Source organism: Fulmarus glacialis, unplaced genomic scaffold, assembly GCF_000690835.1.
Source record: "Fulmarus glacialis isolate BGI_N327 unplaced genomic scaffold, ASM69083v1 scaffold44216, whole genome shotgun sequence".
NCBI lineage: Eukaryota > Metazoa > Chordata > Aves > Procellariiformes > Procellariidae > Fulmarus > Fulmarus glacialis.
In genome coordinates this window covers 17,321-43,034 of record NW_009218312.1, presented here as the reverse complement: position 1 = coordinate 43,034, position 25,714 = coordinate 17,321, and the positions used below count along the sequence as shown (strand labels likewise).

The following is a 25,714-nucleotide window of genomic DNA, read 5'->3' as shown; positions in this document are numbered from 1 at the left end:
AGGGAAAACAGCATGAGCTACTTTTCTAAATATGCTGGAACATAACTATTCTCAGACAGAGAGCTGTCAAGTTTTGTCTTCTATATGAAACTAGAACTGGAGCAATTGTTTTTGTGCACATGGACGATAACAGAATAGTGTTTCTCTTTAGGAAAAGGTGAAGTAGCTCTGCTCCCTTCAGGACAAGGTGTCAGGATATCTGGAGGTTGATCAAAGCTCTGCCTATCACTCCCTGTGTGATTCTGGGAGCACTGTTTAATCACTGCTGCTGACTGTGAAAATGTATTACATGCAAAATTATTGTGAAGCTTAATTCATTGCTTGTGAAAGCTTTGAAATCTTGAGATCTGCATCATCTCTTCTTCCCAGTATTTTAAATTGAAATAAAAGGTAGAAAAGGCCGTTACAATGAGCAAGCATAATCTTTTGCACATCAAACACCCAATGATTCCTGAATCTTGCAGTTCAGTTTGTGGGTTGATCCTGTGCAATGTGCTTTGGTCGTAATGCAATAAAATGTGCATGAGTCCATTTAAGCATGAACCATATAGTGATTGCCCATCTGCTTAAAGCAAGCATTTGGTCAAACACTTCATGGATTGAAGTCCAAGTACTTGGAAACCAGTGGATTTAAAAATCTGCAAGCACTATTATTTGTGAGAGACGTTCTCACTTGTAATCCTTGGAAGGTGTTCTCATATAGCAAATTCTGACACTGACTTCATACAGCATCTTCAGCTTTGGAGTGTCTCCCCACAGGAGCAGAGGAAGGAGTCTCATTTACACTTCCAACTGTATCAGCTTGCATAATTAAAGATGATACACTTCCCTTTAAAATATCTTTTATAGACATCAACAAGTTTATCTTTAAGGAAAAACATGAGCTCGAGATTATAACATCCAACTTTATTTCACATTCTGAAGCTTCCAGAGTGCTTGCAAAACATTAATTTCAGACATTGTTTAAACCACTAGTTAGGTATCTGACAGCCATACTGTTTATGCACGAAACAATCTCTGTTTTTAATTTCCCTAATCCAGGGGACATAAAAAAATGTTTTGATATCCAGTGCAGATTTCAGGAGGAAAAAAGTACAGTACATTTAATCTTCCCTTTCTACAATGTTTACTAAATATAGTGTAATACAAGTAATAATAGGCTATGGAAAGTTCTACTGCAATGTAATGTGCATTTACAATCCAGGAGTAAAAATTTGCTCATCTAAAACGATTTCACTCTCAAGGAACAAGCAGTTTTGGCCAGCTGGGTACACACTGTAGGCCAAGTTGTTTCTTCAGACAGTCCGCCAAACTCAATAAGCAAAGCGAGCAGGCTTGAATTCTGCTTTTCGTAGGCACGTTACAATAGGTGGTATCACCTATTCTAGAGCTAGGACACTGTGAATGCACTTGTGCATGCAATGAAGTTCACCAGACTCAATAAGACTCTAAATGAAAAAAATATTATTAATGAATGAAATAAGACAACTTTCTTTCTCCAGAGGACTATTGTTTTAAGTCCGTAGCCTGCAACCAGCCAAATGTAGTTTTGCAGTCTTATCAGCAAGTCCTCGGTGTACTAGAACCCATAGTGTCTGCAGTGAAATGCTCTGTAAACTCTGTAAATGGTTGTTCTTCTAGCAATGACATATATCTCTCCAGAAGGGAAAATGTTGCACACTAAGAATAAAGCAATGAAAGCCAGTCAGTAAATACATGCAAAAGAATTTGCCTTTACAATAAGGAATACTTGTGGTTTACAGTAACGCTTGTAAGCTCAGTGTTTGTGGTAATATTTGCAAATAGGGTGGTAGTGGGCTGGAAGATTGCAGTTCAGAGATCAATACCAGTGCTTCCTGAGGGATGCTGAGCTCGGCAAAGGGATGCACGCTGCCAGTCTCCAAAAGCCTGGAAAGTAAGATGTTAAGCATTTTGCCCATTCTCAAAAGCTGCTGAATCTTTGTCCCTCCCAGAAGACAGATGAGGACTTGTTCTTTCTACAGAAGCATAGGACCAGCCCCCTCAGGATCAGCAGCCCTGCGGCTGGTAATTGCCCAGCCCTTTTAGGAACAGACTTATTTGTAAGTGAGGAGTAGGATTGCTCCTCTACTTGCGGAAATGCTTTACTCTTTATTTGAACATGAAATATTTAACAGGAAACTGATACAATAAGACTTAAATCAGGCCCCATTTGTCTGTGCTATTTCCAAATACTGGAATTCTCTCATGTCAGTGCAATTAGTCTCTACTAAGCCAGGGGTTAGCTTGACATGATACACATATAAGAGTCAAGAATATATGTTAACCTCAACTAAATATTCCATCTTTATCTTCATATTCCAACTAACTGTACAATCCCAGTATTCAGCCATAGATGTCTAAAATCTTGCTTTAGTGAAAGACAAGATTTCAGTGAATAATTTGCCAGGAAGAATTAAACAATTGGTACAATTTGAGAAAAACAATTTAAAATAAGGAAATGAGTAATCCCATAGCAAAACAGAAAACTTAATTAAAAAAATACTTGCCATTCATGCTGCTTATTTGATAACCAGAACTAGAACAATGAAACATGAGGACTTCTGCTCCCATACAGCTTTACTAGGTATTAAAAGGTGACTACCTGTTCTGCTGACTGCAGACAGAAAATTCTTTGTAATTGTTACCATGCATTTAGTGTGTTGTTGGAAACTTCTCTCTGTGTGAAGCTTCATATACTTCAACATTTTTCCCACACTGTGGGGAATTTTATACAAGCAGCCCTAACATGGAGTCTTTTAAGATCCTTTACAATCAGCAGAACAGGATGTCCATGACCACAGCCAGGACTGTGATGTTAAATCCTCTACAAGGTCTGTGTCTAAGGTTCCTCAGACAGAAGATGTTCTGTGGTTATAGGCAGGAGCTCAGTAATGGGAGATGTTCTCTGAAAATTTAACAGCCTTGGGAAAATACGTAAAACCAGAACGCGATTTGTTTTTTTTTTAAAAAAGAAACAGAATAGTGAAATTTGCAGAAATGTGTATATCAGTAAGCCCTAACACGATCTGTTTCTTCAAGAAATGATCTGGTTTTTATGTGGCAGCATTTTCTTTCCTCTAAAGTAAAGATACAATGGCTACAATTCAAGATACAATTAAAGATACAACACTGTAAATATGCAAGCTTATAGCAGAGCAGTAAATTAGAGCCAGCAGTGCAAAGACAAGTGATCCCTTGGGCAGTGGGATATTGCGCTCTAAGAAATCGCTGCTACCCGCCTCTTGGCAATGTATGTCCCCTCTGCAACGGCAGCCGTAGACTTCTCAGAAATCTTCATCACGCATAGAAAATTGTTGAGATGATTGAGGTTCTTCCTAAAATGCACGTGCGTGTTTGCAGTAAGGACCTAGCTCAGGAATCTGGGAAAGCTTTTATGATGGTTTCATAGGCAGGAGGGGGGGTTTGTGTGGAGTGGCAGATGCGGAGGCTGTTGTTAGACCAGTGGAATTCAGGTCGACTTAAGCTGTTGGTGGTGCTTCCCACAAGGGTTGTGGTGGTATTTGTGGGAGTGAGGGTGATCAGCTGACTGTTCGTCTCCACAGGGAGGGGAGGACACTGCAGGAAAGGGTGGAAGGTGGATGCGCGGAAGCTTGACTTCCTGGGGAAAGATTTGGCTTGCTCCAAGGAGGCTTGCCGCTGGAAGGTGAGGCTGGCCAAGCTGAGGTTGCTCCGACGTTCGCAGCTGCTGTTGCGGTAAAATCCAGTCCTGCCGGTAGTGTGGCCATGGGAGGAGGGTCTGGAGCGACGGCTGAAGGCTGAGGAGCTCCCCTGGGAAATGTGGGCGCTAGCTCTGCGACGGGACAAGCAGGTGAACAATGCCCAGATGATCCCTCCAATCACCAGTCCAACCACCATGGACACTGTGAAGGCTATTGTTATCTGTTCTGAAATACAGCAAAAATACACAGCAAAGTTATTTCATGAACTCTGAAGGATTTTCCTGCCAGAAAACGAATTGCAGATGGCAGCCTCCTTAAAAGATGAACAAACCCTAAAATCTTTCTATGTAATACACGAACTTTACAACACAAACACAGCAGTTCAGATTGCTCTCACTATATGGTGTTTTTTCTTTAAAAATTTGCATGATTCAACAACATCCAGAAAGTAGCTTGCATTTAATACCAGTTTCTGTACCAATGCAAGGGAAAAGTCTTTAGTCTCTCCCAGAATCAGCCACCCACCAGATCCAAGGTGTGTTATAAAACTGCCAAGCATTTGCTTCTCTGGGCAATATGAGGTGTGAATTTATGCAAACTTGTCATTCTGTTTATAGATGTTTATGTTCTATGTGTATGTGTTTGCAAACTCACCTATTACAACAGTGATGTAGCTTCTGCCATGTTCTTAACAGAGTAAGCCTTGTATTAATTACAGCATGAGAACATGTCCCAGCCTTTTACTGCTGGGACTTTAAATCCTCATAGTAATTAATGTAAATTACTATATCCTAAATGATTATGGTCAGAGATAACCATTAGTAATACTAAGTCTCTTGAATATTTCCCATCCTCAATGCCCAATTTAAAGACGCATTAATCTGCCATTAGGAAAAGTAAATTTCTAGCTCTTTTATAAATGCTTTCAAGAATTAAGAGATCTGAAAACTCAAAAGAGCATGGCTAGGATTGTTTTCTCCCCCACAGGGTTTCACAGTGTGGAGGAATAAGATTTTTTCGTTTTATATTTCTAAGAATAGGACAGTTGCTTCAGAAAGCTTCACTTACTTTTGCAACGGAGCACCAGGTTTATTGCTGTTCTAAAAAGTTCGGAGATACATTTGTAATCCTGGATAAGGCCTGAAATTAACGCAAAACCTTTAATAGATCCCCTCAAAATTCAAGAAGGGGTTGGATCTCAAACAAGAAGGAACACTAGGTTGACTACTGGTGGAGCAAAGAGGGAATAATTGACAAAGAGCCATGGGAGAGCTTGAAACATGTTTATTCTGTGCTGTGTCACCATGTTTGTGAAGCATTTCTGTTAAAAAGGAAATTGTATTCATTAGATAGAGAAAGGTGAGGAACATCTATAGCGTACAGAAGCGCAGGCCAGCTAACGCTGTGCCTGGCTGATCACCGTAACTCCAGGACTGGGATGCAGACATTAGAGCCCAAAAAGGGCAAGATGAGACTAGGTTCAAAATTTTCTTGCAAGATAACAGCTGCTAAAATTCAGTTTCCCCTGAATTTATGGTGCTGCACAAACAGTTGTTTCCAGAACCCAAAATAATGGCACCGAGTCCGAGCTGTGGGAATTAGCCAAAGCAGGGTGCTGGAGGGGCAAAGAGAGCGAGTGGCCCGAGGGCCGGCTATGGAAAGCAGCCAGCACACAGCAGAGGGAGAGGAGAGGTGCCAGGCATGGCCAACGGGACCGGCTTGCAGGCAGAGGCACCCCAATATGCACCAACAGATACCTTTGCTTAAGTCAGGCCTTGCTGTCTAGCAAGACTTAAACTTAGGGCAGGTCACTGCAGAAGTGGGAAAGCAAACATTTGCTTTCCTTCCAGCAGGGGAGATGTAAATGATTATTGGTATAATTGCACTTTAAGAATTAGTTATTATTACCTTCCTTATCTACCTTCTTACTTTTCTCCCTTCAGTGAAAAATTTTTAGCTGTGTGATTCATACTTGCAGTTGGGGAAAATTAGCTCCTTGAGCACCAGAAAGTTTAGCATAAAATTTTCGCAGGTTTCTGGGTGGGGACTCCAAGCAGCATTAAATTTGAACCCAGACTTTGCTGCTGCCCATCAAACCCTGTCAGAGGGGCAGTATATTCACCCTACAAGCCTTTGCAGGTGTGGTTCTACACCAACATTATCATGAATTACTGACATCACCATGAATATCCTACCCAAGTTTATTCACCTTACATTTTTCAGGATAGACTTGAAGTTCCATGAGGCCCAGAAAATTTAAGCTCTAATTAAGCCACTGATATTTTGGATGGCTATACAATCCTACTGTTACTTGCTTGCAACCTCAGCTTTCCAATTGGCTATCCTTTTCAAATGGGAAAATAAAGACTGGAGAGCATAAAGCATGGGATATTGTTGCAGAGCACTGCTCCCTTCTGGGAGTGCTTTGTTGTCCTTTTGTTCAGAGGCGGACTAGACTTGACCCTAAAGTTTAATTTTATTTTAAGCCCTCATTTTTACAATTAAGCAACTCTTGACTGGGCACGCTGAATTCAAAGGGTGATCGTCTGGTCTGCCTTTTGCAAGAACCCACAGGCAGCATCCTGCGCTGCAACTCCTGGCTGCAGACCAGAGCTCGATCATCATAAGCAGCCTTCTGACAAACTCGTCGTGATTCTGTCCTTTATAAAACATCTTCAGAGACACAGCAGGCCTTATTGTGCCCCTTTTGGTCAGGAATAGCCTATTATGCCATTTTAATGGATTTAATACATTCTGTTACTGCAAGTTCCTACTCATACTCCCGAAGGTGGGAAGGGAGAGCCAGGACTTGGCCACCTCCAGTTGAGTAAATCCCAGGGAGTGTCCTAAAGACAGCACTTCCCAAGTGCTATAGCTGCAGTCTGAGTACCCCTACTGCTGTCCCTGCGTGGCTATGGGAAACTGGAGCAAGAACTGATCCTTTCTTAGGCTGATTTCTCTTGCACCTCGGCTGGAATGCTAGTTACGTTATTATATTTTGAGGCTGCCAAGGGATCCCCCAGGCACAGGGCTCTGTGCTGCCATCTGATATCCCTGCTCCTGTTTGGGCTCTCAGCTCCAGCAGGAAGGAGGAGAAGGGGATCTCTGTGGGGCTCGAGTGTAAGCAGAAGCACGGCAAGCCGCACAAGTGTACCTGGCCCTGGGGTTGCCACGCATCATGGTGAGGATTTGGCCCTGCATCCTTCTAGCCATAACTTTCGCCACCTGCACAATCAAATTAGCATTTCACACTGTTAAAAGCAGATGAGGGAATTGACAAAAGTATCGAGTGCAGCTCTTCAGTCCTTCCCACGTGCTGTTCCCCTGTGCTGGAGGTAGAGCACAAACAATTATCCCTTTGGATAATGTCTTCATTTTCTTCAACTAATTTGATTCTTTTCTTTTTCTACCTCTATATATGAATGTAAAAATAGAAAGTCAAATTATTCCCTGGGGAAACTCAGCTGGGTTTACACTGACTATTGCAGTTGCCATCTAGTACCCCAAATGTTCTCATTTCAATTTGGACCTACATTTAATCCTTCTGGTTCTTATTATAGAAATATCACTAGACCCATTGGTTACAGACACTTTATTCTTTCTATTCCCAGACTCTCCCTGACTTCAGTGGGAACTGTGGGTCACACTAATAGGCCAAACTTGCTTCTTGTTGACTCCCTACAGAGGATGAATTTCACTGAAATGTAATTCAGTTCTAAAAACTTACGTTGAAGAATTGTAAATCTATGCCCATTGATTTCCTCTTTAGAACGTCCAGCGATCACAGCCCTGAGGTACATTGGAGAAAATACTACCAAACAGAGAAAAAGATCAAAGGCGGAGTGGGACTTGCTGCACCTGGGATTTTGAGGGGAAGAGCTGGCTTTCACGGAGTTGTTTTTCTCTTCCTTAATCAGTGCAGTGCCAGGGCAGAACTAGCCTCTCAGGAGAGTCAGAGCAATACTGACACAAAGTGTCTCCCAAGGAGCCATTATAATATATTATTCCTGAGAGCTGTGCCTGTCATTCTATCCTCTGCTTTTAAGGAAAAAAAAAAAAAATGGGGGATAAAATAGGGATGCTGACATTAACAATAATTTCCCAGGTGCTGGTCCCCAAAATATGTTTAGATTGGTATGTTTCTCAGGCTGCTCACACTGCCTGCTTTATTTGATTATGCCACAACTGAAAAGATTTGGTACCCCATCTCAGTCAATTTTCTCCACTCTCACCTCTAACACCAGATGAGGTGAAGGACAAAGTTTTTTTCAACAATGCAGGACTGACTTTGAGGGACAAAGCCAGAAATAAAAGGATATAAAGAAACAAAGCAACTCAATATCTTGGCTACATTACCTTTCTTATCTATGGTACTTCCAATATGTCCATGACAAAAAGGTTGGAGGTTCAGAACCCACAGTAACACCCATGGCTTCTGGATGTTACCCCCAGATCTGAATACCAAGCCAGCACGCGTCTGTCAGCCCAACATCTATCCAGATCAGGCAATTCCTTCTGAAGTCTCTCTATTCCCTCCTCTCTGATTTCTGCGTGTAGTGTTAAGCAAATGCAGTGCTACAGGTTTGTACAGGGGATTATTGCCTCTGCTATGCAAAGCTTTTTCCTGGTTGTTGCAGCTTTCTTTGAGGCTTTTATAACTTTCCATGAACTGTATATATGAAGTGTTAGTATATATCCTATCCAGTTGATAGCCTCTAGCAAGTCCTTAACACTCTATAGAATCCACATAAGAGAAATTTGGACATGTGACTAGTAAAGATGATAGACTGGCTGATAAGGTGGTTTTCCTAGTTATGGCCCTGAAACAAGTTCTTCCCATCCAGCCTGGACATCAGTAACAAGGCCAACCAAAGGGGGCTCACACCAACCTGTAAGTCTTCTGAGAAGTAGACTACATTCTCTCCTTCATCACTTTGAGGTGTACTTCACAAAAAACTAGCAACGCAGTCCCTACCTAGATTTGTCAGTCCCTGGATCAGCCAAACTCTTCATAAAATAAATTTACTTTTTGTCATGGAGGATCCTGCCTCTATCATGGAGCTTAGCAGGATCCTTGCAGACATACTCAGGTCAATCTCTTATTTCTGCAAGGCTTTCATTTTCTTTTCATGTGCATGGACCACATCAGATAGCAAGACATCCCTTTGAATTAAAAACACATTTGCATTAAGGATTCATTTGAATTTCACTCTGGATTTTGTTCCACTAGAATGTAAGAGTTTTTCTAAGGAATCTCCCTCTTGCCCTCAGCTCTGGCTGCGATGGGCTGGAACAGCATTTTGCCCCCTGAAATCCTTGGGACTTGCATCTTTCCTCTAGCCTTATGATAAATTCCCCAAGGTGTAAAGTTAAGGTGGGCACAAGACCTTCCTTGCCCCATGCTCACAAATATATACATTTGTAAACTTTTAAGCTGGCCAAGTATATGAAGGGATAGTAGTACCTTTCAAAATCATCTAAGTAGCAGCTTCAATGAGAGCATCTCAGAGCAAGAACCACGGCAGGGCTGGGGAAGAGGGGACAAAGTACTGAATACAAAGGAAAGAGAAATGGAGAAGCATCTTTTAGTCAGGCTGCGCACACATGACTTGAATTTGAACTGCATCTTTGCCAATAATAGCTAATAAAGCTAATAAAGAGCCAGTTACCTTTCCAAGCATCTGTTCTGCTCATGCTATTGCTAAGCACAAGGAGGCAGAAAACACCCATAGGGTGAGATGATACCTATATATTTTATTTGATTTCTAGAGGGTGACTTTCAAATATTACAATCGTCTTTATGTTTTGGAGTTGTTTATTTTTTGTCATTGCTTTATTAAAAGAGAAATAATTAAGTAGATATTTCTTAAAGTTATTAGAAGTGATAAGGTATCTTGTCAGTCAAGAAGGGCATTGTTCATCATTCAAGCTCAGCTTGCTATAGAGTTGTTTTACTCATATTATGTTAGAGCAACATTCTGTTCATTTACTTCAGCAACTGAGAGTAATTTTCCCATTTTTCTTTTCTTCCACCTGCCCAAAACTAGTATGAAGCATTGCGCACTTGACATGCAAACTTTATTCCATGTGGGCTCCAGCAAGCTTGTATGCAGAATGTACAAGCTCATTGATTTCAGCTGTATTAGCAATGAGAAGTATCAGAACATACCACCATGTTGTATAGTGGAAAAGAGCTATTTCCATCCAAATTTTAGAATTGTAAATTTATTTCCATTTTAATTCTTTCCTTCTCACATTTTTGTGAGCTCTCTTTCCTCTATGCCATGTCATATGCCAGTGACTCAAAACTTGTCCAAGTAATATGCATTCCTCCCCCTACAATGCACACACGCTTGCGCACACACATATTGCCTTGTCCCAGAGCTGAAAAGCCTTGACAACTGGTAGAGGGTTTGATCTCAGACATGGAGAAATCCAGCTCAGCCTCTGTCTCACCCTGTATTTTTCCCCAAAATGAAAGCTCAGTGACAAAAGCTGGTATAAAAACTGTACAAACCAGTATGAGAATTCATACCTGCACATTGCACAGCTTAGCGTAGAGCACCAGCTAGTGTATTAAAGCATGAATTGCATTTACAAATGACAAATCTAGTAACCCCACTGGTAAGAATGGTTCGGATACTATTTTACAGGAGTCTCAGTGTCTCAGGTTTCAAGTGAGGTTCAGGTAAGTCATCAGCAGATATTCATAATACAGCTTCATTTGTGCAAAACCAGACAGCAGCAGCCAGGGTCCATCAAAGTTCGAACAAACTCATAGCATCTTCCTACAGCTATAGCAAATGAACATCTCCAAGCTGGACAGGCTGCAGCTACTCCTCCTCACCCATCCCAGGCAGCAAGTTTGGAAAGGAAGAATACCCTCGGCCCAGAGAGCCACCACTTTTTCCCACCACAGAAGGTTGGAAGTGATTTGAACTGCTTGAAATTTTATGCCAGTTCTACCAACTTCAAGAAAACTTAGTTTAAAGCTGGGGCTGGTACCAGTAGCCAAATCCTGGGCTGCTGTTGTCATGCTCAGTTCAAAAAAGCAATTTCTCTGTATCTGACAAGTGTTGACATTACTATCTTCCGGATTTTTGTCACTAATTGCATTAGCAAAACAGCCTCTCATTAATCATTTGTAGGCAGTCCATGATTCAGTTGGGTGGGCGAATCAGTTGCTGTGTAATATCAACCAGCTGTGATCTTAGTCATGCCAAAGTTTAAGAAAGGTCACACAAGTAGTGAGAGTGACAGGCTACAGCACAAGGTGGTTCAGGTAGTTGTGACATCCAGAAAACAAACAGACGAGGATGGTGGCATCTGGAAAACAGAATCTGTGGAAAAAAATGGTGAAAGAAAAGCAGACTGTGCAGGACATGAGAACTAATAAACAAAATAAGTAAAATAGTTAGGCTGTCAGAAATGGCAGTGCTCTGCATTCAGACACAGCTGGCTAGAGGGAGTTTTATTTGGCCTGTGCTGCTTTTCTGCAGCAACAGAGAGTAATTCTCCCCCTTCACTGAATAACTAAACAGTTGTTTTTATGTCCACTGCAGATGAAATAAGAAGTACTGGGTTTAAAGTAGAGCAAAGGAAATTTAAAAAATGTGTTTCTATCTTTGAGGACAGGTAAGAACTAGAATAGATAATTCAGGTAGGTGCTACATCTACCCACATTAAAGATTTTAAAAACCAGTATCAGTCAAGAGTTGTTGTAATATAGAAGAATGTAGAACAGGTGACAGCTCAAGGTCCATACTGATGTTATTTTGTGCAGTTTCTAAGACTTTCTTCGATCAGGTAAGCAAATAGGCTCTAGAAGCATCTGAAAAATTACTAAGTAAATGACAAGGAAAAAAAAAAGCAGTCTGTGCCCTTGGATTAATTCTCTTTTTGAAATGCAGAGGGGACGGCTGTTATTAGAGGGTTAACTTCGCAAGCGAGCAACCTACCTAGGAACAAGATTGCCCTCTGCTGGAAATTTGTGCTGAAAAGCTAAACAATACATAAACCACCTTAATTCTAGTAAAATAGTGTCAGAAAAAGCTAACAAGAAACATTCCAATGAAAGATTACAGAGACGTTAATAGTACCTCAAAACTCAGAAAAACTCTGAATTACATTGCCATAAACACTTAGGACTAGCATTTTGCAGAGGCTTTGAAAGTGAGGTAGACTGAGGCACAACAAAAGTGTTCAGAAACTTAGTGAAGTAAAGCTTGTACAGTTTTGTGGCTTTATGCAAGCATCTGTGCTGATGGAGAAGCATGAGGCCAAGTCTGTTCTTAAATTCATATTTTTGCCATCCACAGTGATGTCCAGAATGATCTCCGTGCACCAGCGTGCATTTGCTTTGTTTACAAATACCGTAATTCATTGTGATAAAAAGCCAGAAGAGTGGAATATGCCATCTCAATATCCCACAAACCAACTCAGAGTTAATGATGTTCCCTTGATATTATTGGCAGTTGATTTTTACTGGAATGATAAATAAAGAGTAATTGTAATAATCAGAAGGAAACATCTAAGACAGAAATGTCAGCATGTTTAATTTAATGCCTTTGGCATAACTATATAAAACAAAGCAAAGATTCCTTTATGCAGACAGAGATAGAAACTTTGTTACTGCGTGGTTTCATCATGATTCCTAATGCATTACAAAGACAGTAATATAATTTTGATCTTCTCCGCGTGTGCAGCAAACAATCCTCTGGCAAGGCATTCTTACTAACCTCACAAAACCAGAGCATAGACCTGAGCTATATGGCCTCTGCATGAACCTAAATCAAACAGTAAATAACAATTTGCCACAATGCAATATGGCATTATAGTTATTACTTAATTGATAAGATTATTTTACAGAGCCTGAGAATAAAATCATTTCCTATATGAACAGAGCATGAGTGACTGGAGTGAAATCTTAAAATTAAGTAGGATTTCCTAAAATTCTTAAAATTAAGGAGGAAATACCAAAGTGCATATGCTACATTTAAGAAAACAGAAGATATCCAGGGTTAGAACAAAGCACAAGTTTTTCAGGTTGCTGGAAAGACTGTAGGGTGAGGAATACATTGAAATCATCCTCAGTCCCACGACAGCAATTCTGTTATCTATGGTCTGACCCAGACACAGCTTCAGGTGGAGCTTGTGCTTACTGTGAGAACTCACAAAAGGCCAAGAAGTATTTATACTGAAAGTCCAAGTTTTATCAGAATGTAAAGTAGAATATTCTAAAAGAAAGAAAACTCAGAGTGACAAGGCACGCTCTCAGTACCTTGAGATACTAGGTATACTAGAAATAAAGACCGCATTTCAGCCTGCCCAGTACATCCTATAAACAGTGGTTCTCAATGCAGTGGTTTTTGGAAGTGCTGCAACCTCTGCACGTTTGCCTCTGGGTCTCAAGCGTCTCTTTCCGTCACCCGAGAGGCAGGACCTTGCTTCTGCTCCTTGCTCTTAGCTGTACAATCTCTCTCCCTCTCCCCCTACAACCTGCTCAGCTGCTTCCCAGGAGAGGAGCAATCTCCCCTTCTCAGTTCCATCCCTCTTACTCTCCATTTTAAATGTACATCATATATTAACATAGACAAAATGAATGAAACAGATACGTGCAACATCATAGTGTCTTGGCAGAAGCGGAAGGAAATCTACTGGGGCCCAAAATTGTAAAGTTTCTCAGAAACAGTCTCTTCTCACTCAGAAACATACTGCCTTTGAAATACTGCCACAGAGTATTCTGCTGACAGGTCTAACTTGTGTATTGCTTGTTCAAAAATAGCCATCAATGAAAATAGTGTTTAATGTTCTATGTATAGTCCCATTATTTTTTGAGAGTGCTAAAACTAGAGTCTTCTTCAGGTGAAAATTACAAAAGTTGTACAAAGTTGAAGAATAGGAGGAAGAGGAGCTGTTTGTGAACTTCACTGAATAGTGATCTAAAGTATCCAATAAACAAGTATTCAAGGGGCAGGAAGAGGGATCTGTATTTAAATCAGTTTTTCCTACTTTTTTCACAGCAGTAATACCTGAGCTACATCCAGTAATGCAGAAAATTTCCTGCCACATTTATCTTCCTCAGGGAACAGGTATAACTGTGAACATTTTGAGAATACAGGAGCATGTTCATATGTGGTAGTACTGTACTCTTCAATTAGTCATCTGCAGTTCAGAAATTTGAGCTTTCTTTCTCCCAGTACTTCCTGTGTGACCATCAATCAGCTTCAGAGATTTCTCTTGTACCAAATTTGTCTCTGAATATCTATTTCAGTGTGGGCTAGGAGACCTAATTAAGCAGTACTCACAAGAATCTGTGCAACCACAAGCTGATAAATGCTGGTATAATTTCTAAGTGAGATGATTACTGATCCGGAGTATTAGTTAACTCTTGATGACCCAGAACAGATGATCCAGGCTGGAGACTCAGTGTGAAGTGGGACATTGGTGCTTGCCCCACATGAGCCAGTGGTGTCTGGGAGGCTGTGTTTGCACCAGACTGGTCCAGGTCCTACTTGCCTAGAGACTCCTGCACTTCTCCATCAGCAGAGCCATCAATGGTCTCCTTCTTCATTTATACTCTGCCTGCGTAACTTATGCACCTTCTACAGAAGCCACGTGTCTGCTTGGTTGGCTCATCCTTCCATTACCCTGGATAACTGAGACATGATATCGATATAACATCATTTTTAAAGCAAAGGGTTTAAAATTCACAGATCTCAGTTAAATGGTCAAATATGCCATAAGTGTGTGTTAAGGTGCTGGATTGTGAATTCAAATGTCTGAAACAGGGAAATAATTTTCTTCTGCAAATAAGATGCCAGAGAAGCAAGGCAGAGGCATGTGTCAGAGCCCAAAGATGTTTTTCCATTGCATTGAACCAACTGGTTTTTTCTCCTCCAATTATTTTGCTGAAAATTTCCTAGACATTATTTCATAACAGTGCTGTACATATTTGTATTGTTGATGGAGTTTTTGTTGAGGTTATTTAACAGATAAATCTTAAGTTACTATTGTCCCATTTTCAATACATGAAAGCCAAACTCACATAAGTGTCTTTTCTCTCTCCCCCTCTGTAGAAGGGGAATAAATTATGTTAGGAGAATAGCTTAGGATTGCTTGGTGCAAACTTAACTACTCTACAGTAGGTTTCAAAATCTGAATAAGTACCTTTTATTAAGTTTGTATAGGAAGTGAAGCTTCTACCTTGAAAAATAGGAAAAAATGAAGTTGTCTGTACTAACTGTTATTGATAGTCTTTCCTGATTTTCTTTTTTTTCCCAGACAAAAGGATAGGGTTATGAAATGAAGATAATCTTACAAAGACAAAAGGGTCAGTCTTGAGTCTTGATTTTACTTCGTGCTCTTCTTTTGTGATTGTGGACATCTCATTCCATCTCCATGCTTCGGATTAATCTTCTGTATATATCTTCGCTCACAAAGATTTTTGATTCCTGGTTAAATGAATTACAATGGTAAAATGGGAAGTTGTGTGTAAATACAGAGCATTTTCCTTCAACAGGTTCTACAAGAAGAACTGAGGCAGAACCATTGCACCCACAATGTGCTGAGACTCTCATCTGAATATGAATCCTGCTAGGCTCTAGCAGTAGAGCATGCAGCTACAGGAGATTTGTCTTGGGGAGAAAGCATAGCACTAAGCTCCTTTTATTATGTGACACATTGACATGCCAACACATTTGCTGGTGGGGTGTTTGGAAGAAGAAATATACTTCAGATTTCTGTATTTGGTGGATAAATAAAGAATGATGCTTCTGGCAGCTCATGTGACAATAAGCAGCACCACATACTCAGTCAATACAGTAGGTGTAATTGCCAAAATGTGTATGTGCTGTGTGTTTGATTAATATTTAAATAATAATCTGAAGAAACTTTGCCTCTTCCTTCTACTACCTCAGATCTGTGTCCTTCCTGCCAAAGATGGTTAAGCATTTGATAAATCAATGGTTGTGGGAAAGCAGAAAAGAAGCAGTAATTAGGATGCAACAAAACACAGCCTGAGGATGACAGACTCACTTTAAAAGAATAATTTATATACAAGGAAGAAATCGTGCTCTGAATAGACAGCATGCAAGAATAAGACTGGTCTCTTCTCTTCATGGCATAGTTTGTTGCTTTCATCCAACTACAGTAATACTCTTTTCTTTGGGCTTGCCAGAATAAGGGCAAGGAAAAAAATAGGTCCCTCATTAATATCTACTTTTATCTCTCTGACAGGCCTGCACATAAGATCTTGGAATGGATTTACATATTATCTTCCTAAACGTAAGGTCTGACTATTGATATAATCCCCTTTGCTTCAGTAATGGAAGTGATAACTTTCATGTGCTTGTCAAATCTTTTACTTAACTGATAGCAAAATAAGCACAGTCATATTAAATTTGGAATAGTTTGATCATTCTGCCCCTTGAGAACACAGTATATGATTTATCTGATAAACTTTTACGTAGGGTTTATACAAAACAATAGTAGTCTAGTAGCTGATACAAAATGGTACCTCCAAAAGCTAGCTGGAAAATAAAACACAGCATAAGGCTAAGACACAGTTCTGTCTCCTGGAGAAATCGGCGTGGGCAGAGTATGTTTAGATTTGACATATGACCTTGACTCCTGTGCCTGATGGAGCACAGAGGAAGTGCTGGCTTCCTACAATAGTTTAGCACCAGCATAAGTAGCATTAGAAGGTGCAGTGCAGCATCTCTTGCCTGGTTGCTTCAGGCTCTCTGTAGCAATACTGGAAGACAATGAAGCACACAGACACAGCCGCCCCAGCAAGCAGTACTGCCACATGCATAAGAAATCCAACTGAAAAGCTGCATACAAATCAGCCCTCCAACACAGCTGAGGAGACATGGGATATCCTGAAGCTGAGAGGGGGAAGACGAGCAACGCCTTCCCTTTTAATCACATCACAAGTCATAGATTTATTTCTCGAGGCCTTCAGAGGAGGAGCCAGAGTCCGTGAGTGTTACAGAGGAATGAGATTCACTGCTGTCATGTTGCCACTGAAGGGCTGATGTTCAAACACAGTTGCTGCCATTGCTAATGCCTCACCATCACATGTTATCTTTAATCTTCCTTAAACCCACACCCTTTTTGCCATTTCTCTCAGTATTAGCACTATTTATATGAAAGCTGTGTCCTGTTTGAGTCATTGGCCCAGGCTGCTCTGCTGCTGCCTTGTGACACATCCCAAGTCAGCTCACACTGTGGTCAGGGGAGCTGGAAACGGGAAGATCTGGTGACCTTGACCTGGTAGATAGGACAATAACACTCTTCCTTGTAGAGATCTTAACAGGTTCAGGCGGAGGAAAGGTGGTATGTATGGGTCTCCCTTGCCCCAGCAGTCCTCTAGCTACCATGATCATTATCAAAATTATGTGGAATACTTAAATCAGCTTCTGACCACTTGAGCACTTGAGAAGTGATTTAGTTATGTGACATTTTCTACATCTCTGTCACAGGATTTTCATGTGGATCGGTATCTCATCTGAAGGGGAAAAAAAGAGATTGCCATTAGTCGGGGGAAATCTCTGTTGCTCTGGAAGCCATGCGGCAAAAGTCACTCTGATGCTGCTGGGCCTGGGAGGATGCACAACCCTACAGCCCTCTCCAAGAGGTGAAAAAAAAAGTCTATCTCAGTTCCTATATAGGTGAAGCTGAGTTTTACTGGTGTTGCCATTATTTGTTTTTGTCTGTGTACTATGTTCTCAGGGTCTGTCTGAGGTCCCAGAGTGTGGCATTTGTAACAGACAAAACCAAAACTGGTTCCTGTCCTAAAAGCTCTGCTGAGCGGTATAGGATTTTCACAATCCTAATTTCTGCAAATTCACCATACAGATACATTGCAAATATTCTTCATCAATATGAAAAAAGTTACTCATTCAAGTGAAATCTTCGGTTAAGCAATCTGGGAATATTAAATTTGTGTCATCATGTAACATTTCGCTGCGGAGCAGGAGGGAGAACTTATAGGTACACTAGATTTAAGACTGGTAATAAGAAGGGAAACATTTCAAGGATGTAACATTACTGTAAAGATCTCATTGTCTTTCACAGTGTTGTTTAAAAGTATCATATTTTATATCTGTGTTGTACATCTGCTCCTCAGATAAATGTACTCGAAAAAACTCAATTGTTTACAGGAAGCATTTGCAAAACCAGGAGCGACTTTCTGTCTGATTCTGTATCACATTTTACCTCATCGTCTTTCTCTTGACAACATTCCTGCGAAGCAGCACAGGGAAGTTTTCTCTATTTTTCAGATAGGGGCCTGAAACATGGAGGAACCATCTGTCTTATCTTCCAGAAACCCAACTAAAAATCCCTGCCTCCCAGTATGCTTATTTCCACAAATGTCTTTTGGGGGATCCAGCCTGCTCTAAGTTCAAGTTCACCATAAGAAAATAAAACAATTCTAATTTCTCATTGAATTTGGGAAGAATCAATGTATTTTACTCCATGTTAGGATCCCTATCTCAGGAGTCTGAACACATTTTGAAGTTGATAAAAATTTTGTGTGGTGTTGGCAGGTTTCTTGTAGGAGGAGTGGGAGGAGGCTTTATGTCACCATTGCCTGTACTAAACACAGCTACACAGCCACTAAGCCAGGTATGCTTGCAGGTGTGTTATTTGATAGAATTGGGGAAATCTGCAGTCCCAAGGACATAGTCTGTCCATACCAAAGGGGTATAAGCATACTCTACTTCTTTCTGCACTATACCTTGTATTATGCAATCCCACCATTCACACAACTAGAAATTTCTAGTGCAAACAACATTTTTCATGTATTTTAGAGGAATAATGCTCTAATTAGTCCATCTGATCAATATCTTCTTGGCTAAGAAACAGAGAAAAAGTCCTCAGGCAGTGAGTTCTGAGAGCTTTCTGACTAAACAAAGAAATGCATCCCTCCTTCCTATTTATTATTTTATGTGTTAGACTACTTTTATCAGGAGATAATTTTGAATTCCGTTGTCCAAATTCACATGGCACTGACATATACTAGAACCAATCAATGAGGGCATTTGGATTATATGCTGTTCAAAACAAGCTCTTTTTCCACCATCAGTAGATATACTTGGCTGTGAAATGGGAATGAAAGACAAGCTGCTCTTTGTTATTAGAGGTCTTAAGGGTACGGAAAGGTAGCTTTGGAGATGAACAACTTTCGCTTTTTTTAAAGGCTTCAGCTTGAATAAGTAAAGGACAAAATATTAGTCAGAAGATGGAAGGTTAGGCAAGCAATAAAGAACTAGCAGGGCTCTAGAAAACCTATAATAACAAACCTGGAAGTATGAGCCATTTATTTGATTGGAAAAGATAGGTGGGGAGCTGGAAGGAGGGTTTGTTCACATACAGTTGGCTCTCATATTAAGTCCATCATGATGGGGACAGAGCTCTGCTCAATGATTTGAGTCCTTTAATATCACACACCATGAGGTAAAGCCCTGAGTTGCAAGTCCTGAGTGATAGATCTGTATCCCTGATGAGCCAGAAGTCAGACTCTGAAATTCAAATGTTAAGCAAACAGACTTGTTAAGGTAATGCATGATAAAGCACTCTGGGAAGTCTGAGCAGGAAAGTTGTCGCTGTAGACGTAGTCAGTGCATGCCAGATGGGGAGATGCAGATTCAGTGTCAGGACTGCATTTTATATATATGGCCATCTGTGACATGGGAGAGGTATTAATATAGGCTCCTGGCCAAAGAAATCAGATATATTCTTTCAGATATGTTTGACTTCATCAAATCAATACGGATCATCCCTTCCTCTGATAACATTTGCTGGGACCATTCTGCTCCTTTCCCTCTCACTCACCATGTATTGATGAATTTGGCTTGCTTTTAATTTTTATTCTTATTGGGTAATTTTATCTATTTTTTATATATTGTTTTAACGAAATGCAAAAAGGTAATGAGGTTAAAGAAATTCAAAATTGACAAAGTCAGTAATCACTGGAATACAATTTTCATTTATTGTCCCAGGTAATGCTATGAATGGAGAACTGCTTACTTAGTCATCAAAAATACAATGTGGTATTTTGGGTCATGGCAATACTCATATTTACGCACCAAAAGGCTCTATCCTCATTTTCAGTCTCTGTTTTCTGAAGAGAACAATGTCTTACTACTTTGGATAAGCACTGGAAGGAATTACTCCCTAAAACACTAGAGCAGGACTGCATCATGAGGTTGGAAGAAAGCATTTTTGCTCTCCCTGTCTCTGTTCTCCCATTGGGGCTCTTCCAGCAACAGCAGCCCGAAAAGTCTGAAGTTGTATGACTCCAGCAGAGTGATTTCAAAAGGAAGAAGCTCACTTGTTCACATCCCATTTCCAAACTTTTGCAGGCATCAGTGATCTAACCCAAAGACTGCAGAAAGAGATTATATCTCTTGTGAAGACATTTATTCCTCGTGCTATGAGCTCCTTATGATGTGTGATATGCTATGCACTTTTAAAATCAGTGGGGTTTTCCAAAACACAGAGAAGTGACAAAAAAGACACGAACAGCAAGAAAAAATTCCAGCTGATGTAGTGTCTTCAATGATCTTGCTCTATTTTGGCTGATTGTCATGAATTAAAATACCAGGAAGACCATGCACACTAGGGTGAAATTTTGAAAACGGAGGAAAGGGAATGGAAAAGAAGAAGAAAAATAGCAATTCAGGAAATACATCCTTGAGGTTGATACTGCACCTGAATCCAAGGCTCTAATTCTGTTGTGTTTTCCTCCTACTTTGTTCCACTTCAACCCTGAAGGTTTTCTCTACTAAGAAAAAAATCTCCAGTGGTGTAAAGCATCTATAAGAGGCTCTATGTCACACCTTCACTTCCTCCTATCCGCCAGCAAAGGAATTGCATCTTCAGCTTAATGAAGTCCTCTGCCCTACTAGCAATTCCCAGTCTACCAGGATAAAGGCCTTCTGGGGTATTCTGGTTTATGCTGGTCTTTTCCAGCCATCAAACTAGGAAGAGTAGTAGCTGGTAGAAGCTACCACGGCCACATCTGCTGTCAAGTGCTCCACAGCTGGCTCCAAATTGTAGCCTTTGTGTGTCCACATCTCCAGCAGGACAGCTGAGGCAGCTCTCGGAGTCTTTATTTGCTGCTGCTAAAGCTAGACTGGAAGGGTACAAAGTGTGTGAAGAGGAGCAAAGAGAAGGAGGAGAGACCACACAGTGGATATGCTGGAAATGCGCTGACATAGTCATCAGAGTGAAAGCCAACAGGCTTAACCTGGTCACCACACAAGTAGCCAAATGCTTCTTTTCTCACTTGGAAAAGAACTGGACTGGATTTGCTGCTGTTGCTTCTACTCTGCCATGGCTACCACCCATGAAGGACCCCAGAAGATAAATCAGGTCCCATGGCTGTCTAGGTTGGACTTTCCTGCGTTTGGCAGCTGTGTTACTGTTCGTGTCAGTGCTGCCCTTCGCAAGTAGTATTTCAGTTCATAAAGAGAATGATGCAATACCATTATTGCTCCACCAGTAACATGATACCACAATGCAGTATCAGGTGTTAGAATATGCTCATTTCTAATGACCATCTTTTCCAGCAGAGTATATAGTCTGACTTCTTTCAAGCAAACAGACACATTTTAATGAGGATACGACCAGCGGGTTGAGGGAGAGACAAGGCAAAATTCGACATTATATTTAAAACCATGAGTGCATTTGTAGCTTATAAAGTCAAGTGATAATGCTTAAAGTATTAGTGCCAGGCACTAATCTTAAAATGTTGGAAGCCAGCTGATATATGGCATCATTTCCACATACTGGACAAATAACACCCTGGATTCTGATTAAAGAAAAGAAAAATTGTTCTTAATGTTTTTAAGGTATTAAGTTGTAATGTTGCATTTTTAAATAGATACTTGAGTAAAACTAGACTGAAGGATAGTCTAGGGGTCTCAGTTTATGTTGATTAATATCTGCTTACACTTTTTCTTTCTGCTGCTGTCATATTGATCAAATGTACTATTTAAATTAGATTTCCTGATCTGAAAGTGTATTACCATCTGCACTGGAGAAATGGGATTGACTTGAAGCCATTTATTGTATTTGATTGTGTGTGGCTGAAAATGCTTTTAGGAATTACAAGAAATGCACTCCTGGTTAAAATGGAAACATCTTTGCTCCCACTGTTAACTTACAAATCAAAATGAACTCAATAAAGACTATATTAAAACAGCAAAAAAATGAGATTAGTAGTTGATGGATGGGTACCAAACCCTGAACTTCTCACTCAGCTATTGCCAAACCTCCTTTTGAAACTACCGATTAAAAAAATAATCCAGATTCTCTGTCTGCAGTCCCATGTGATACCAAGAGTGCTGAAGTTCAGCAGAGGCTGGCTTTAAGTGCTTCTCTTCCTACCTCTGCCAAAGTACCATACTATGGATTCCCACCGCAGAGTAGGGTGACCAGAGGTTACACAGCTTCATAGAAACTGGCACCTGAAAGAGATGAGTTCCTGCATCCTTGCAGTAGCTCAGACAACTTGCCTGAAACAGGAACGTATGTCTGCAAAGACTCTGCACAACATCTGTAGTAGGGAACAGCTCTAGCAAAGTGAGAATTGGAATCCAAATTTTGTGCTTGTGACACATTACACAGAAGATACTTGCTGACAGGGCCAGGAGCTCTATCATGAAACTCATGAATTTAAACCAGAAGAGGAGGTCAATATTCCTTTTTTATTTTTTTCCAGTAGAATTGATTTTAGGCCAGCAAAACTACTGGTTTGCTTCTTCTGTTTTACTCTGCTGCGTAACTTAGCATTTCAAAAATGCTGCAGAATTATGATGGTGAAGACTGAATTCAAAGGAAGAATTCCTGCAAGATCTGCAGCTAAACATGTTACTGACTCTCCAGGCTGTCACTGGCTCTACACTGAGCTTGCAAAAAAGTGTGCTAATTTTTTTTTTTTATATATATTATTATTTGTTAAGGTCTTTGCATGAATATAGAGAGAGAGGATTTAGACTACTTCGGCAATTCACACAGCATGACTTATATCAAGGTGTGTATATCTTGTTTTTATTTACACAGCTTTATTCATGCACACTTCCACTAACCTGGAGCACTTGTAAAAAGATGTATATGTGCTCACACATAAATAAGCAGAGGACAGTTTAGTTTGTTCATTGTTTTAAAATTCTTAGAGTCACTTTTAAGATGCAATTGTGTGAAGTTACCGGTGGAAACGGGACAGCTTTAGAAAATAGGATGCCTGTATATTTTCCAGAGTAGGGAACCAATTGTTAGACAATAGATGGTTTATAAAATTGTAAGAGATTAAATACCATTATAAATAGTTGCTTTAACAATTTTTACAGCATTTATTTTTTTCTAACAAAGTTAGCCCCTCTCAGCAAACCTTTGCACATGTTGAAGTCTACACTTTGGCCGAGTCCATGGGAGCTGCTGAGAAGTTACACGTGCATGGAAAAGGATCTGCGTCTTGGTAATGTATTCACACTCACAGGACTACGTGGTGGGTGGCTTAGAAAAACAGTGAAACAGCCTGTAAGCCATATCCTGAAAAATCACAGTTTCAAGTGCTGCATCCTCATTTAATAAAGAACTTCATTTTATTTATATCTACTCTGTGTAGTTTTATTTTTACCTCAGAAAATACCACTTCTATCATTTTAAGTGAAGTTTCCTCACAGTGAGCTTGTGTCAGTCATTGTCTTCTGACACAGACTGTACAACGTCCCTCCCTAGTCTACCACATATGACATACCTACATGGAAAGGAAGAGGAAATGCTATGAACTCTTCTAAAATCTATCAGAAAAATAAGAAAAAGCGAAGAGGCATCTTCCCTTCCCCGGACCATGCAAGCTCCTCACAAAAACCCAAGCGGTGAGGTTCAGCTGCTGTCAGAGCGTAAGCAAATGGGAGGTGATCTAGGCTGGGTACAGTATCAGTCCCTGGCAAGCCAGGCGGGCAGTGCTGGTGAAAGGAGATGCTGGCCCTTTCAGCAATAAGACAGCTCATGCGTGTCCTGCTCTGCATTGTCAAATGCAGTTCTTGTTATTGAAGGACCAGGGCTTGGCGCACCTGGAGTACTTTAAATGGAACGACAGAGTAACAGCAGTACCAGCGGGGCCAGCCGCCTGCAATATGCCGTGGAATTTATACGTTCACTTCTTAGGTACTTTTTTTGCCTCTTCATGAAGACGGAGAACACCTTGCCCACAGTTTGAGCAGTATGGTTAATGAATCCTTAGAGTTTCATATAACTTTGTTCTTTCTTGTGTATGTTTCCATGACAGTGAAGAAATAATTTACCTCAGAACAAAAGCAAATTTGCAGTAACAAGGGGCAGCACCTTTTATTCAAGGATTCTTAAAGTACATGTTGATGAAAGCACTTTCATTTTTGTTCTGAAAGAACCATTTTAGAATTACATGTAGTTCCACTCTACAAAAAAGATAGTTATTCTTCAGACTCCAGCAGACAACCAGAGACTCTGAAACAGTAATAACAGATTTTTTTCCCCAGTTAATCTGTAAGTATTTCTCAAAGACATCCAGTATCATTATCCTACTCTTTAGCCCAAGACACAAAAATGAAGTGTGTTGCTCACGGTCTCCCAGTAGGAAAATATATGTGTCACTGCAAGAAACATGTGGATGGCATTCAACAGATTCTTGTTTCTTATGCTAAGGAAATGAAGGAACTTCTTTAAATCTTCTTGTATAGTTATTTTTCACTCTTTTCCCAGGGTACTTCTAAGCAACAAAAGTCCTATTTTGCTAATGCATATTATTTTTTAGTTTTAGATAGTGCACAGATTCTTGGAGGCATCATGGCTCAATAGCGATAATACAATAGACAAAACCAGATCATATGATTCACTTTAATGCTAAATGCTAATGCATGTTAATGTTAAACATAGCAAGCAATAGAGCTTTTTGGAGGGAAAGGTTCTCCACAGCTGTTGCACAGAATCCTTTAGGATCAAGTCACTGAATCTAATTACCTTGAATGAATTTTGGTATAACATATATTTCCACCTTACACTCCATACATTTCAGTTAATGAACCATTCCCAGGTTTGGGTGAAAGAAAACAGTCTTAATGGGTAATAATCAAAATATACATTGAGGAAAAAGTAAAGAAAATCTGATCATGAGACACCACAACAAATTACAAATAATTTTTCATTCTGGAGCAGTAAGAGTTTATTCCAAAGGTTGCAACATGTTTAGTTTTTGCTATCTCTTTTTCATCAGAAGATGAAACAGATCATGTCTGCCGTGTAGGTGCATCCATTAAATGGTTGAGAATGTCTACCTGATCTGAAACATACTGAAGTCAATAGACACCTCTTCAACTGACTTCAGTAATGAACTTTGTCAAACAATCAATTCTGCCCTGGCAGTTCCCACTGTCTTGATTAGTTTAAAAACATGATAAAACTTTATCAAAGAAACATTTGGAAAACAATCTTTTGCACTGCAAGAAATACGAAATCTATTCATTACTTTTTGCTTCCGACATGAGGCTTGAAAGTATCTAGATGTATTTTTTAAGGCAATCACCAGCAAATCTCAGCATCTACTTTAATGATATTCTAGAAGAAGAAAAAAATCCTTACCCCAAAACTTTGGTGGCCATGTGATTGGAGAGTAAGTACTGTTTCTATCCATAACATCCAAATAACAAATATAGAACGGTATGTCCACAGAGGAGCAGTGTGTTTCTGAACGTTTGAGATCTAGCAGTAGAAGCAATGCTTTTGTGCTGCCAGGGAACTGTGTTGTTCACCCAAAAGGAAATGGATGTATCACGTTTCCTGCTTGTGGACTCGAATTAGCAAGTGCTCGCCTTATCTTGGAACACCACATGGTTCCTGAGACGGGGAAATAGTTTCCTTCTCGTCATTTCCTCAGCCAGAGCAAACTGACTCAGAAGAACGCCAAATCCCCTCCTCTGAAACTTTTTGAACCCCAAAATGTCCAGAGATAGACAGATAGA

The 25,714-nt window shown here is 40.2% G+C and overlaps 1 protein-coding gene across 1 annotated transcript; it reads right to left on the bottom strand.

Moving 5' to 3' along the window:
- Window positions 1-3,257: 3,257 nt before the first annotated feature.
- MYCT1 (myc target 1) lies at window positions 3,258-25,462 on the bottom strand. The gene is made up of 2 exons (XM_009579999.1): window positions 25,335-25,462; window positions 3,258-3,926 (listed from the first exon to the last, which is right to left on the bottom strand). Exons 1-2 carry the CDS (start codon window positions 25,384-25,386, stop codon window positions 3,394-3,396), a joined length of 585 nt encoding a protein of 194 aa, XP_009578294.1. The 5' UTR covers window positions 25,387-25,462; the 3' UTR covers window positions 3,258-3,393.
- Window positions 25,463-25,714: the final 252 nt, after the last annotated feature.

Excerpts from the sequence above, each read along its gene's own strand:
- MYCT1 (XM_009579999.1), bottom strand. The coding sequence starts at position 25,386 with ATGGATAGAAACAGTACTTACTCTCCAATCACATGGCCACCAAAGTTT. Across the intron at positions 3,927-25,334 it reads ATGGCCACCAAAGTTTTGGG|AACAGATAACAATAGCCTTC; the intron begins GTAAGGATTTTT and ends GCTGTATTTCAG.